At 41.6% G+C, this 13,350-nt stretch overlaps 1 protein-coding gene across 2 annotated transcripts in view; it reads left to right on the plus strand.

Moving 5' to 3' along the window:
* Window positions 1-10,456, plus strand: part of LOC132395550 (collagen alpha-1(XXI) chain-like) — a 210,471-nt gene extending 200,015 nt beyond the window's left edge. For both annotated transcript variants that reach the window (XM_059972345.1, XM_059972338.1), the window contains exons 28-29: window positions 4,562-4,639; window positions 8,872-10,456. In XM_059972345.1, the coding sequence (XP_059828328.1) occupies window positions 4,562-4,639; window positions 8,872-9,062 (269 nt within the window). In that variant the 3' untranslated portion in view covers window positions 9,063-10,456. The remainder of the gene's footprint in view (window positions 1-4,561; window positions 4,640-8,871) is intronic.
* Window positions 10,457-13,350: the final 2,894 nt, after the last annotated feature.

The raw sequence follows: 13,350 nt of genomic DNA on the forward strand, positions 1-13,350 counted from the left end.
AAAACATCAAAACAGTAAGACTCCAACAGTCCACTTTCCAACCATTTGGAAAATCCTAATGGTTCAGCGTCTAGCTTACCTGGTAATGTTTGCAAACACCACTCACCGAGCCCTGTTACACACACACTTGTCCACTCACCTAGTAACGTTTACAGTCACCACTGACCCAGCCCTGTTACACACACACTTGTCCACTCACCTAGTAATGTTTACATCACCACTCACCAAGCCTTTACACACACTCTCGTCCACTCACCTGGTAGCGTTTGCAAGCACCACTCACCGATCCCTGTTACACACACACTTGTCCACTCACCTAGTAACGTTTACAGTCACCACTGACCCAGCCCTGTTACACACACACTTGTCCACTCACCTAGTAACGTTTACAGTCACCACTGACCCAGCCCTGTTACACACACACTTATCCACTCACCTAGTAACGTTTACAGTCACCACTGACCAAGCCCTGTTACACACACACTTGTCCACTCACCTAGTAACGTTTACAGTCACCACTGACCAAGCCTTTACACACACTCTCGTCCACTCACCTAGTAACGTTTACAATCACCACTCACCAAGCCTTTACACACACTCTCGTCCACTCACCTAGTAATGTTTACAATCACCACTCACCAAGCCTTTACACACACTCTCGTCCACTCACCTGGTAGCGTTTGCAAGCACCACTCACCGAGCCCTGTTACACACACACTTGTCCACTCACCTAGTAACGTTTACAGTCACCACTGACCAAGCCTTTACACACACTCTCGTCCACTCACCTAGTAACGTTTACAATCACCACTCACCAAGCCTTTACACACACTCTCGTCCACTCACCTGGTAATGTTTACAATCACCACTCACCAAGCCCTGTTACACACATTCTCGTTCACTCACCAGATTCCCAGTTTCAGCTTTCCTAACCATTTGCAGGGTCCCAGGTTCCTGCTCTCCCCTTGCCAGAGCACCAGTTCTGGAGTTCCCTTTAAACTCACCTGATTGTATTAACTATGCTCCCTTGAAACTTACTGGCTTTACTGAAATGTTACTGTCTAATACAAATTAAAAGTGTGTTAAAGGAATAATAAAATAGCATACAATAGACAAAAAAAATCTTAGGCCTGCCCCTCAAAGTTCCAAGCATGCTGGAGCAATGGAGTTTTAATCACTTTCCCTGATTTAAAGTTAATAATTGTATATTAAATTTTGTTGTGGATCAGTGTTACAAATTTCTGCTACCTGAGAAGAGCTGAAAATGGTAGTTCCTGGAAACATTCAGCAGTTCAGCGGACATCTCTGGAAAGAGAAGCAGTTAATGTTTTAGGCCAAGGACCTTAATGAAGGAAAGACCAGAGATGGTAGCATGGATCATAATTGAGACTCCACATGGTGTACAAACATGGTGGCGCCATCCCAATCATGTTCACCAGACCTGAAACACCTTGTGATCAAGTGTCATCTACTTTATCTGTTGCGGGAGATTTCAACGATCAGCTTGGTAGCAGTGTACATCCTACTTCAGGCTAGTGTAAAGCAGGCTCTTGATGAACCAAACGCTGTAATCAACAGGCATGAAACAGCACATCCTGACACCTTCCTCATCATTTTAGGGGATCTTAACAAGGCCAGCTTGAAAGAGTCTCCAAGTGATTATTACCAACAAATCGCTTGAAGTACCAGAGGAACCAACATACTGGACCACTGTATACCACCATCAAAAGTGCCTTCCATGCTGTCCCATGTCTCACTTTGGAAAGTCTGATTGCCTGACTGTACTTCCACTCCCTAAGTATAGGTGAAGACTGAAGGCTACAGCACCAGTAGTGAGGACCAAGAGTGAGGTGCAGGAGCGCCTATGGGACTGCTTTGAATCGATGACTGGACTGTGTTCAGGGATACATCTTTGAGTCTGAATGAGAATGCCACAGCTGTCACTGACTTCGTTAAAACCTGTGTGATGAGCGTGTGCCAATGAGAACTTACTGTACGTTCCCAAATCAAAAGCCGTGGATGAACCTGGAGGTTCATAGACTGCTGAGGGATAGATCTGTCGCGTTCAAGTCTGGTGACCCAAGTCTATACAAGAAAACCAGGGGAGGGGGGAGCTATTTCAAGAGGTAAGGAACAATTGCAAATGAGGTTCGAGGCGACATCAGATGCATATCAACTCTGGCAGGGTTTGCAAGGCATTACTTCCTACAAAGCAAAATCCAACATCATGAATGGCAGTGTTGGTTCACTCCCAGATGAGTTCAACTCCTTTTCTGCTCACTCTGAATAAAACCAAAGCTGTGAGGATCCCTGCTGCACCCAGTGACCCTGTGATTTCTGTCTGGAGGTCACTCTCCGGCTGTCTTTCAAGAGAGAGCTCCCTCACAAGGTTCTCTCTCTCCGATAGAGTTCCTAGGAAGGCTCTGAAAACTTGAGCCAAACAACTGGTGTGTGCGTTAAAAGAAAATTTCAATCTCTCATTGGTGCAGTCAGAAGTTCCCACCTGCTTCAAAAGGGCAACAATTATACCAATGTCGAAGAAGAGTAGTTGAGCTGCCTTAACGAAGATCATCCAGTAGCTCTGACATCTAAAGTGATGAAGTGCTTTCAGAGGTTGGTTATGACTAGAATTAACTCCTGTCTTAGCAAGGACCTGGACTCAGTGCAATTTGCCTATTGCCACTGTAGGTCTATGGTGGACATGATCTCATTGGCTCTTCTCGTAGTCTTGAATCACCTGGACAATACAAATATTCATTGTCTGCAGCTCAGCATTTAATACATCATTCTTACAATCAATTGTTTAATACAATCATTCTCCAGAACCTGGGCCTCTGTCCCTCCCCCTGTAACTGGATCCTCAACTTCCTAACCAGGAGAACACAGTGTATACAGATTGGAAATAACATCTCCACCTCGCTGACAACCAACACTGGTGCACATCAGGGATGTGTGCTTAGCCCCCTGCTCTACGCTTCCTACACCCATGACTGTGAGATGAGGTGCAGCTCAAATGCCATCTGTAAATTTGCTGACAATACAACCATTGTTGGCAGACTCTCAGATAGAGGCGAGAGAGCGTTCAGTAGCGAGATATATCAGCTGGTTGAGTGAAAGGGTAAGACAAGGGAACACACATCAGTACTCATAGAGGGATCAGAAGTTGAGAGAGTGAACAGTTTCATGTTTTTGGGTGTCAGCATCCCTAAGAATCTATCCTAGGCTCAACATATTGATGTATCGAAAAAGGCACAGTAGAGGCTATATTTCATTAGGATTTTGAGGAGATTTGGTTTGTTACCTAAAACACTCACAAATTTCTACAGATGCACCATGGAGAGCATTCTAACTGGCTGCATCACTGTTTGTTATATGGGTGGGGGGCTGGGTGGCTACTACACAGGATCAAAGTAAGCTGCAGTGAGTTGTAAACTCAGCTCCATCATGGGCACTGGTCTCTGTAGTATCCAGGACATCTTCAAGGAGTGATGCCTCAAAAAGGCAGCATCTATCATTAAGGTCCCCCATCACCCAGGACATGCTTTATTCTCATTGCTACCATCAGGAAGGAGATACAGAAGCCTGAAGGCATATTCTCAATGATTCAGGAACAACTTTTTCACCTTTGCCGTCCAATTTCTGAATGGACATTGAACCCATGAATACTCCCTCACTCCTTTATTTCCGTAGTTGCACTACTGATTTAATTTAAATATTTAATATTTATATAGTTACTGTATTTCACAGGATTTATGCTTTTCTATTATCATGTATTGCATTGTACTGCTGCCGCAAAGTTAACAAATTTCACAACGAATACTGATGAAAATAAACCTGATTCTGATTTCACATGTGGGTGTGATTACACCCAGAAATAATTGCTACTGTGGGTTACCCCAGGTGAAATAAAGATTGGAAACACAACAGACTGCAGAATCTGGAGGGACTCAGTGGCTTGCGCAAGATCTCGGGGGGGGGGGGAGGTGGTCGATGGGGCAGTATTGTTGACATTTTGGGTCAAAACTTTGCATCAGAAATAGAGGAAATAGAGATTGGATTGGATTGGATTGCACTGCACTGACTCTTATCAGCAGTAAGCCATCCACTTTATAGACGCAACCGATGGACTTTCCAGAAGGACATGTACGGATGAGATTGCTGGGTTAATTCCACCAGTGAGCCTGTAGCATCTGCTAAGAAGCCTTTTTCAACCATTTACTCTGGATAAAATCACTGGATTAAGGTCAGTCACATCTCAAGTGCCAATGTGCACTAAAAGCTAGGTGCAATAAATTACCTTTCTCAGTTTTTATCATTGGCTTTCAGATGTTGAAATGTTCAAGTGAATAGGGAGAGTGTTTGCTTTGGAACCAAAACATCATGCAAATGAGATGTTCCAATTTCCATCACCAATGCCAATTATTATCATTTTACCTTCTTGGCTAGTAAATTTAATGGAAGGTGTTGTTTTGAAAAAGCAAGACTTAAAATTGAACAAGGTACCTGACATTTATGTGCTTTCTTCTCTATGCCGTGGTTTGACAATTCTCAATTTTTTTAGGCGAGCAGGGGATAAAAGGAGACAAAGGTATGAAGGGTGAAGAGCACCTAGGGTTACCAGGTCCACCTGGACAAGCAGGTAAGATGCAGGGAGTCTTCAACAACATTCATATAAGTTGACACAGGGTTTTTTAGTGTTCCATGTTTCGTGCAGTGCGGTTGTAATCAAAGGGAGATGTACAGTCGGCCCTCCTTATCCGCAGGTTCCGCATGCGCAGATTCAACCAACTGCAGATCGGGAAAACCCAGAGGTTTTCTCTCCAGCACTCGTTGTTTGAGCATGTACAGACTTGTTTTTCTTGTCATTATTCGCTAAACAATACAGTATAACAACTATTTACATAGCATTTACATTGTATTAGGTACTATAAGTAATCTAGAGATGATTTAAAATACAGGCAGTCTTTAAGTCGGATTTGTACGTAAGTCAGAACAGGTACATCCAGTATTACTTAGCATCAGTTAGTCAAACGTCTGTCTTAGTATATAGTATACATTTTACCTTTCTATGCATATAAAACACTTAAGAAACGTATGTATTCCAATAATTACACCATTGTATTGCTTTGTAATAATTGTAGCTTTCATTGGTGCAGGGCCTTTCACATGCTCCATTATTCTCACTTTATCCTTTAAAATTGTTCCGATCATTGACCGACTGTAGCCTAACGCTTTTCCAATGACCGATGGTGTTTCAACTCTTTCTGATCGCTTTATTATTTCCACTTCATTTTCAATCGTGACCGTTTTCCATCAATGGAACAGAAGCACTGTGGATTCAGCAGCCGCAGGCGGTGTGTCTGAACTCCCCCTAGTCCTAAAGTCCACCTGCACTGAGACAAATTAAATAAGGGTTTGGAGCTCCCCCGCGTCCTAAAGTCCACCTGCAGTGAGACAGGTCAAATAAGGGACTTGAGCATCTGCATTTTTTGGTATCCGCAGGGGGTCCTGGAACCAATCCCCTGCGGATGAGGAGGGCCGACTGTACTCCGGTTCAGCCTCAGGGTGTCAGTTAAAGGAGATGGGGATGATCATTGAAATATGCCCTTCTAGCTGTTATTATAAACTGGAGCTCTCTAAATAATGCCACTGAGGATCTGGAAATCCTGTAAGGAAAATTTGGTAAATTCATAAGCTGGTTCATTATTGTCACATGTACAGAGTTATTGTATGACGCTGTGTTTTGCATGCCATCACATCAGTACATCAAGGTAGTACAAGAGGAAAGCAGTAACAGAACGAAGAACCTAGTGTTACTGTTACAGAGAAAATGCAATGCAGGTAGACAATCAGGTGCACGGGCCATGATAAAATAAGATTGCAAGGTCAGAAGTTCATCCTACCATATGAGGTACGTTCAGTAGTGGGACAGATGCTGTCCTTGAGCCTAATGACACATGCTTTCAGGCTTTTGTAGCTTCTGCTTGATGGGAGGGATTCCTGGAGAAGAGAGAATAAAATAACTTAATTTTATTGATTTATTCCCATTGTTGGATTCTAAAATCATGTCAGCAGTAGTACTTTAATAGTAGGGAAGCTACTACCGAACTTGGAATAGAAAACAAATTTACTTGTCTCATTCAATGTTGATTTGAAGAGCAATTTGGCTTCAACTTTCCTTGAACTTATTGTTATCAATGGTAACCATGAAGTTACTAGATTTTCCTACAAACCTGTTTTGTTCACAAAAGTGCTCACTTCCTTAGATTTGTACATAACCCCAGACTCATGACAGTGTGAATGATTTTTATGTTCTCTCTCACAGCAATGAAACAAAGAGAACTGTGTGGTTGAAAGTTGGTTAAACTTGAAGTGGGAAAAAAAAATTGTACCCATTTGTACTGGGTGGGAATTTTGTTCCTTTAACACTAAAAATATTACTTTAGAATGAAATTTCCCCAAATGTTATCAACAATAATACAGAGCCCAGTATTTGTCCCTTACATGACCTTCAATTCCATTGGCTAAATAATGATGCTTCCTGTTACTAACTCTATTCCCTCTATAGCCATGTCAATTAAGGGGCAATGTTCAAGCTTCATTCTCAGTTTTTCTCATCCCCACACTCGTCAACCCCACTTCTCATTTCATACACTGCTCATAAATGCTCCTTTCTTACATTCTCAATTGGCTTTATGACCTCCAGGCCATCTTCTAGTGGGAATTTGTCCCCCATTAATAATTCTGTTGCATGGAGGATGACAGTAGGTGAAAGAGAATCACAGGCAGTCACTAAGACCATAGAAGGCTGATAACCCAAGAGCTTTTCCACCCAGAGATGATAGCAGTTCATGCACAAAGTCAGACTTCTATGAAGAACCATGTCAATCAGCTTAAGCTCTACCAAGGTACTTCTCACTGTGAGTAGTAAATACTGCCCTCACATATGAGTCAGGGTTACTTTACCCGTGGAAATCAAAGTTGAGAATTAACCTGAGATTCCCAAGAACCAGGAGTATTCCAAGTTGTCACTTCTGATCTTTACCACGCTTAAAAGTTTGTTGCTGGGAGGACACCCTTTCTTCATACTCAAGGTGTGAAGACTTCATTTATTCTTATTTAAGTCCAGAGAAATACAAATGGGAGTAGGAATAGTGAGTTGCTGTGCATTTCCTAAAAGTACAGGAAATCATGGGCTGGATTCATGTATTATTATTCCTTATAGAGACCTCCCCAGTAACCTCCTGCCAGGAGGACCTGGCTGTTGCCATGTACAAAGAACATGTCCCTTATAGGTACTAATCTCTGCCAGCATGTTAAGAGTCCCTCTTAGCCCTTTGTAGCACTCCCTTCCTTTCTCCCACAGTAGAAGCATCCAACCATAACAGGAAGAGTGTTGCTTGTTGTTAGGGTCCAGCCCGCAAGGTAGTAGCTATGAGGCCAAATGTGATTCAAAAATGATGCACACTAAAATAGAATTGGTAAACTGAATGAGACTGTCCGGGGAATGTTGCAATCATTAAGGATATGTTTAATTGCAGGGCTGACACTTGATACTGTTTTAAGGGCAGTAAAATGTGGATAAAGAATTTCTTGGCTATTGACCCTTGAAAGCCTATGAAATAACTGAACAAGTGGCTCATTGGCTAAGAACAATTAAGGGTGAGCAATAAAGGCCACAGTTGTTAGAAAGAAAAGGGAGTCATAGAGATTACATGTTAGTTATATTATCCTCTATACACTGACAGATGCCACTTATGTAACGTTATCCACCTTGGGTAGGTAAAGGAACAAATAAGGGTGGTATTCAAATGGTGAATTATTTGGAAACCTGTGTCCTTTTTCCACTGGTCACTGAAAGAAAATGCAGTTGTAGTAAGTAACTAAAAAGACAAATGATATATTAGCCTTCATTGCAAGAAGCTTTGAATATAGGAAAAACAATGTCTTACAGTAATTAAGACATTGGCACCATGGTAGCATGGTGGATAACGTGATGCTGTTACAGCTTAGGGCATTTCCAGAGTTCACAGTTCAATTGCAGTACCATTATTTAAGTAATCTCTGCATGAGAAATAGATGGGTTTTCTCCACAGTCCAAAGATGTACCGGATAAGTTAATTGGTCATTGTAAATTATCCCGTGATTAGGTTAGAGTTAATCGAGTTAGTTAGGGGTTGCTGAGGTGGCATGTCTCAAAAGGCCAGAAGGGCCTACTCTGCACTGTATTGCTAAAATAAAAAATAGTTATGCAGGTCACATATATAAGTCACTTTACCTAAACAAAAAGATGTAAATGTGGCAGATGGGGTGCAGCAAAAGTTCTCCAGGCTGGTTACTGGGATGAACAGTTATACAAGGGGAGATTGGGTTGGCAGGACTGGTAGGCATGAGAATTTGGAAGAATGAGAGTGGAGCGCCCTAAAATATACAAAGTCCCGGTAAGGCTTTGTACATTTGATGACCTTTCTGATTGGCGAGCAAGCTTCACTGTGAAGGATCACAGGCTCGAAACAGAGAGTAAGGCTTTGAAGGTGTAAAGTGAGCAGAAAGTTTTTCACACCGTGGATGAAGAAGCTGTAGTACTCCACATAGAAGGTGGTGGTGACAAAGATACCAAGTGTATTTAAGGAGGGGAATAGACACAAAAGGCATCAAGAGGTTTAGGAAGAGGGATGGAATTTGCAATTGAGATAGAAAATTAATCACAATGACAGAAGAGACTGAGTAGCCAGTTCCTGCTCTGGTACTCTGTTGCTGTTCTTCTGCCTTTTGTCTATATTTGTCTGTGTAATGAGTCCAAAAATCTTACAAGGATTATCCCTTTCACGTCTACCGTACATTACATAACAGCATTGGTCAACATTTCAGGGCTTCCCGGACTACCAGGTTCTCCTGGTCACGGATTTCCAGGGGTGGATGGGGAACCAGGGAGAAATGGAGCACCAGGACATCCAGGGAAGCGTGGTCCACCAGGAATGCCGGGCATCTGCGATATATCCAGCTGCTACAATTCCTATGACAGTAACCAAAATCCATACATCAAAGGACCCAACTTCTGAGGGTGGGGAATGGTTTGGTGTCTGTGAGCTGAATCCCAAAGTGTCATCTCATGTGCTGCCAAAGAGGAGGAACCTGTCTCAGGAAACAAAACAGCCATCACAATACCAACCAGCCAGTTATTAGAGGTTCCATCTTTCATCTTGGTTTGCTACTGATTTCAGAATATTTCAATATAAACATTTTAAACACATGGCGTGCTGTGCATGTATGTTTATCTTCCAGCATTTTTAAAAATAAATTTTGATAACAGCTTTATTATTATCTGTGTACATAATTTTTGCAGATTTAAATAAATTGTCTACAATGTGCAGATGTTCAGGGGTTAACTTTGATCTTGGCATGTTGAGCCTAATGGTTCACCACAGCAGAACTCACTGATTATCATCTTATTAAAACCAATGGGCAACTGATCCTGTAATAAATGAGTTATGATACTGAATGTACCCATTCTAGAGTCCCAAACTTAAATCTCATCACTTTGAAGTACAATGAATTCTGATTAATTGGGCCATCAGTTAATCAGGGCAGTGGTTATTTGGGACAACTCTTAAAGAGCAAAAACAAATGGAGAAAATTGCTGGGATTCCCTTCATTTATTTGGGACACTATGTTGATTAATTGGATAGGAGTCTTGCTGAACTGGTTCTAAGTAGCGTCAATGTGTGGCTGTTAGACGCTATACCATGCTTAGAGCAAACGTGTAAATGGTGTCAGTTGCCTGTGTTTGTGTTCGAAAGAGCATTGATCTTTATCACTGATAGTTGGTGGGAAATGAGCAGTAAGACAACTTAGAACAGTTTTGCCCACTGCCGTTTCAAGTATTGAGGCTTGGGGATGCCAGAAATGGCCAGGAGTGAAAATGCAGTAATTTCACCACTTCAACAGTTTAGAAAGAATGAAGAATTTTAAAGCATTGACAATCATCTTGAATGTTACCTTTAGTCCCACTGGGCTCTCAACTCTCACCCTGTGGGTTCAAGTAGTGGCCACATCCCAATATACCGCTCCAACAGGTGGGCTAAACCAGGTCTCATAATCAGTGAGATATGGACGTGCCTGCCCTAGCATGCGAAGTCAGCTCTAGCGGACTGGGCAGATGAGATTTAGAGTGAGGTTCAGCAGCCAGGAAGGCAGTTCTGCAACATTACTTGGAGAGTGAAGGGCATGATCATCCACAGGGAAGACCCAGCTGCAATGACTACTTGTCCCACTGGACCTGGATCTCCAAGGTCAAGAGAGTGGAACTGCCCCAGTGCAACAGCTTTTCCACTTTAAAAATGCCTGCACAGGTTTTCTGTGATTGTCGGACACAACGGACAACCACCAGTAGTTTTGGTGGAGTTCTAATATGTTCTGTATTTTGTGTAAATAAATAATTTGTTGCTCAGTTAAATAGTAGCTTGTCTTTTTTTTTTAACTTCTCTACCTATTTCCATGAAACATTGGCTAATTGAGGCAGCTGTTTAATTGGGCCAAAATTATCCTGGACCTGATGTGTCCTAATTATCAGAGTCCACTGTATTTACTTGAGGGGAGATTATATGATATCAATCGATGTTCAAAAGACAAAATTACTTAACTACAGTCTCTTTTACAAAAGGGTTTTTATGTCAATAATCACTATTTCAAGTAGTGTTACCCCCTCCACCCACCCCCAAACAAGGAAGAGATGCAACAAATGAAGCACAATAAGCACAGAAATATTATTTTACATGAAACACATATTATAACAAAAGTTATAATTCTAAAAAGGATTTGCTGAACACACTACAACTCTTAAAAACTAGGAAAGCATACCAGTGAGTTGCAGATGGCCAAATTGTCTGCTACAGAAGGATGCCTCTGGGAAGAGATCCTTCCTGGACTGAAGATGGAGGGTGGATTCTACTTTCTCTCATCTTTTACTCCTAACACATACTTTATTCTAATTATATTGCTTTTTTCATTCATCTAGTACTGATGTAATCTGCAGGTGATGTTTCATAACTGTATTAAGTCAAGTGGATGGAGCTCCTTGATTAGGTTAACATAGACAATTCTGATGACAGTGGCCAAAATGCCCACAACAGAAGAACCAAAGTACTGTAGTTGTTTCTGCTCATTAGGTTATCGTCCTAGCTAGGTCAATATGATCAGTGTTATTTTTCTTCATCAGGTCAAGAGGCTGAGCAAAGACTACTAGTTATAGATTTAAACTATTTAATAATAAGCATTTTGAACCTTGGACAGTTCCTTCTGCTGTGCTGAAAAGCAATAAGCATCCTGGGCCTGGAGAATGAAGATCCATCACAAATGAAGAGCAATCAAAAAATCTATGGATTCTGGAATCTTGAGATGAAAACCAAAAATGCTGGAAACTTTTGGCTGGTCAGGCAGCATCTGCAGGAAAAGTAACAGGTAACGCTCTAGATCAAAGTTCATTCACCGGCGTTGAGTAAGGGTCTGGTACCTGAAGCATTTAACTCAGTTTTCCTTTGTCTGACATGCTGACCGCTTCCAGCATCTTCTGTTTGCATTTAAGCTATCTCAATTACTTTCCGACCATCATGGTATGGATTACAACACAGAAGCAGGCCCTTTTACCCATCGTGTCCAATCTGTATTCTACTACAGCAATTTTCTAGTTCTAGCCACTGGGTCTTTCTCTGCAGCCTTTACATTGACATCAGAAAGGTAACAATTCACTTCCAGGACATGCATTCCAATTCCAAATATGCTGTGTAGAAGAATGGTTTCCGTGTCATACTGTCTCTAATATGTTAAAAAATGATACTTAGAAGTATCTGAAGTTTATAAATAATTTCCCCTTAAGGGCTCAGAAGGCCTGCCATGCATTTTGTTGCCAATGGTACACTGGAGCTCACATAATTAAATGTTGACCTGTTCTGATGTAACAAATGTCAACCCAGAAGAATAAATGAAGTTCCAAAATAATGTTTGGTCTACCTACACTCAGCAATGGAAAACACCAAAACTTATCCATAACAGGTTTGAAGATCTCAAAGATTCAAAGTACATTTATTATGAAAATATGTATGCAATATATATCCCAGAGATCTTTTTTCCCATAGAGAGCTACAAAACAAAACCCTGGAACCTGTTCAAAGAAAAACATCAACCCCCCCCCCCCCACCATGTGCAACAAAAACAAATCACAAATGGGCAAAAAAAGCAAGCGAAAAACACAGAAAATAAAGCACAAAATCGCAAGAGTCCAGGCATATTCAGTTCAGTTCAATCTAGTGCTGTGTCTATATCCACATTCCTGTTCTCCACTGACAGTATTTATCTCTGGAGAGGACAGAATTGAAATTCAGTGATGTCCATTGGCTAGGATTCATTAGCTAGGTATTGTCCAACCAAATGACTTTGTTTCCATGGCAGCTAAAATTTCTGGTTGCAGATGGTAAATATTCTATTTGAATCAGTATTTCAGACCATCTTTCAGGAAGTAACAGTGTGCCATGGGGTCATTGCTCTAATACTACTGTGTTTCATACAGATATGTAACAGTTGGACTCTTGGTTCATCTGTGGAGCATGTTAGAGTTATGGAAAAGAACAGCACAGAAGCAGGCCCTTCAGCCCATCTAGTCTGTGTCAAACCATTTAAACTGCCTTGTGCCATTGACCTATACCCAGACCATAGCCCTCCATACCCCTACTATCTGTGTACCTATCCAAACTTCCATTAAACGTTGAAATCAATCTCGATACTTCACTTGCACTGGTAGCTTGTTCAATGCTTTCACAACTGTCTGAGTGAAGAGGTTTCTCCTCAAGTTCCCCTTACTCTTTTCACCTTTCTCACCCCTGACCTCTTGTCCCACCCAACCTCAGTGGAAAAAGCCTGCTTGCATTTACCCTATTTATGCCCCTCATAAATTTGTACACCTTTATCAAATCTCCCCTCAATCTTCTATGTTCCAAGGAATAAATTTCTAAGTTATTCGATCTTTCCTGATAACCCAGGTCCTCCAGCAACTTCCTTGTAAATTTTCGCTGTACTCCTTCAACCTTATTTACATCTTTCCTATAGGTAGGTGACCAAAACTGCACAAAATACTCCAAATTAGACTTCACCAATGCCTTATACAACTTCAACATAACATCCCATCTCCTGTTCTTAGTGCTTTGATTTATGAAGGTCGATGTGCCAGAAGCTATCTTTACAACCCTTTCTACTTGTGCCACCACTTTCAATGAGTTGTGAACCTGTATTCCCAGATCTCCCGGTTCTACCACACTCCTCAGTGCCCTACCATTCACTGTGTAAGACTTCCCCTGT

The sequence above is a fragment of the Hypanus sabinus genome, chromosome 1, assembly GCF_030144855.1.
Source record: "Hypanus sabinus isolate sHypSab1 chromosome 1, sHypSab1.hap1, whole genome shotgun sequence".
In the NCBI taxonomy this organism is placed as follows: domain Eukaryota; kingdom Metazoa; phylum Chordata; class Chondrichthyes; order Myliobatiformes; family Dasyatidae; genus Hypanus; species Hypanus sabinus.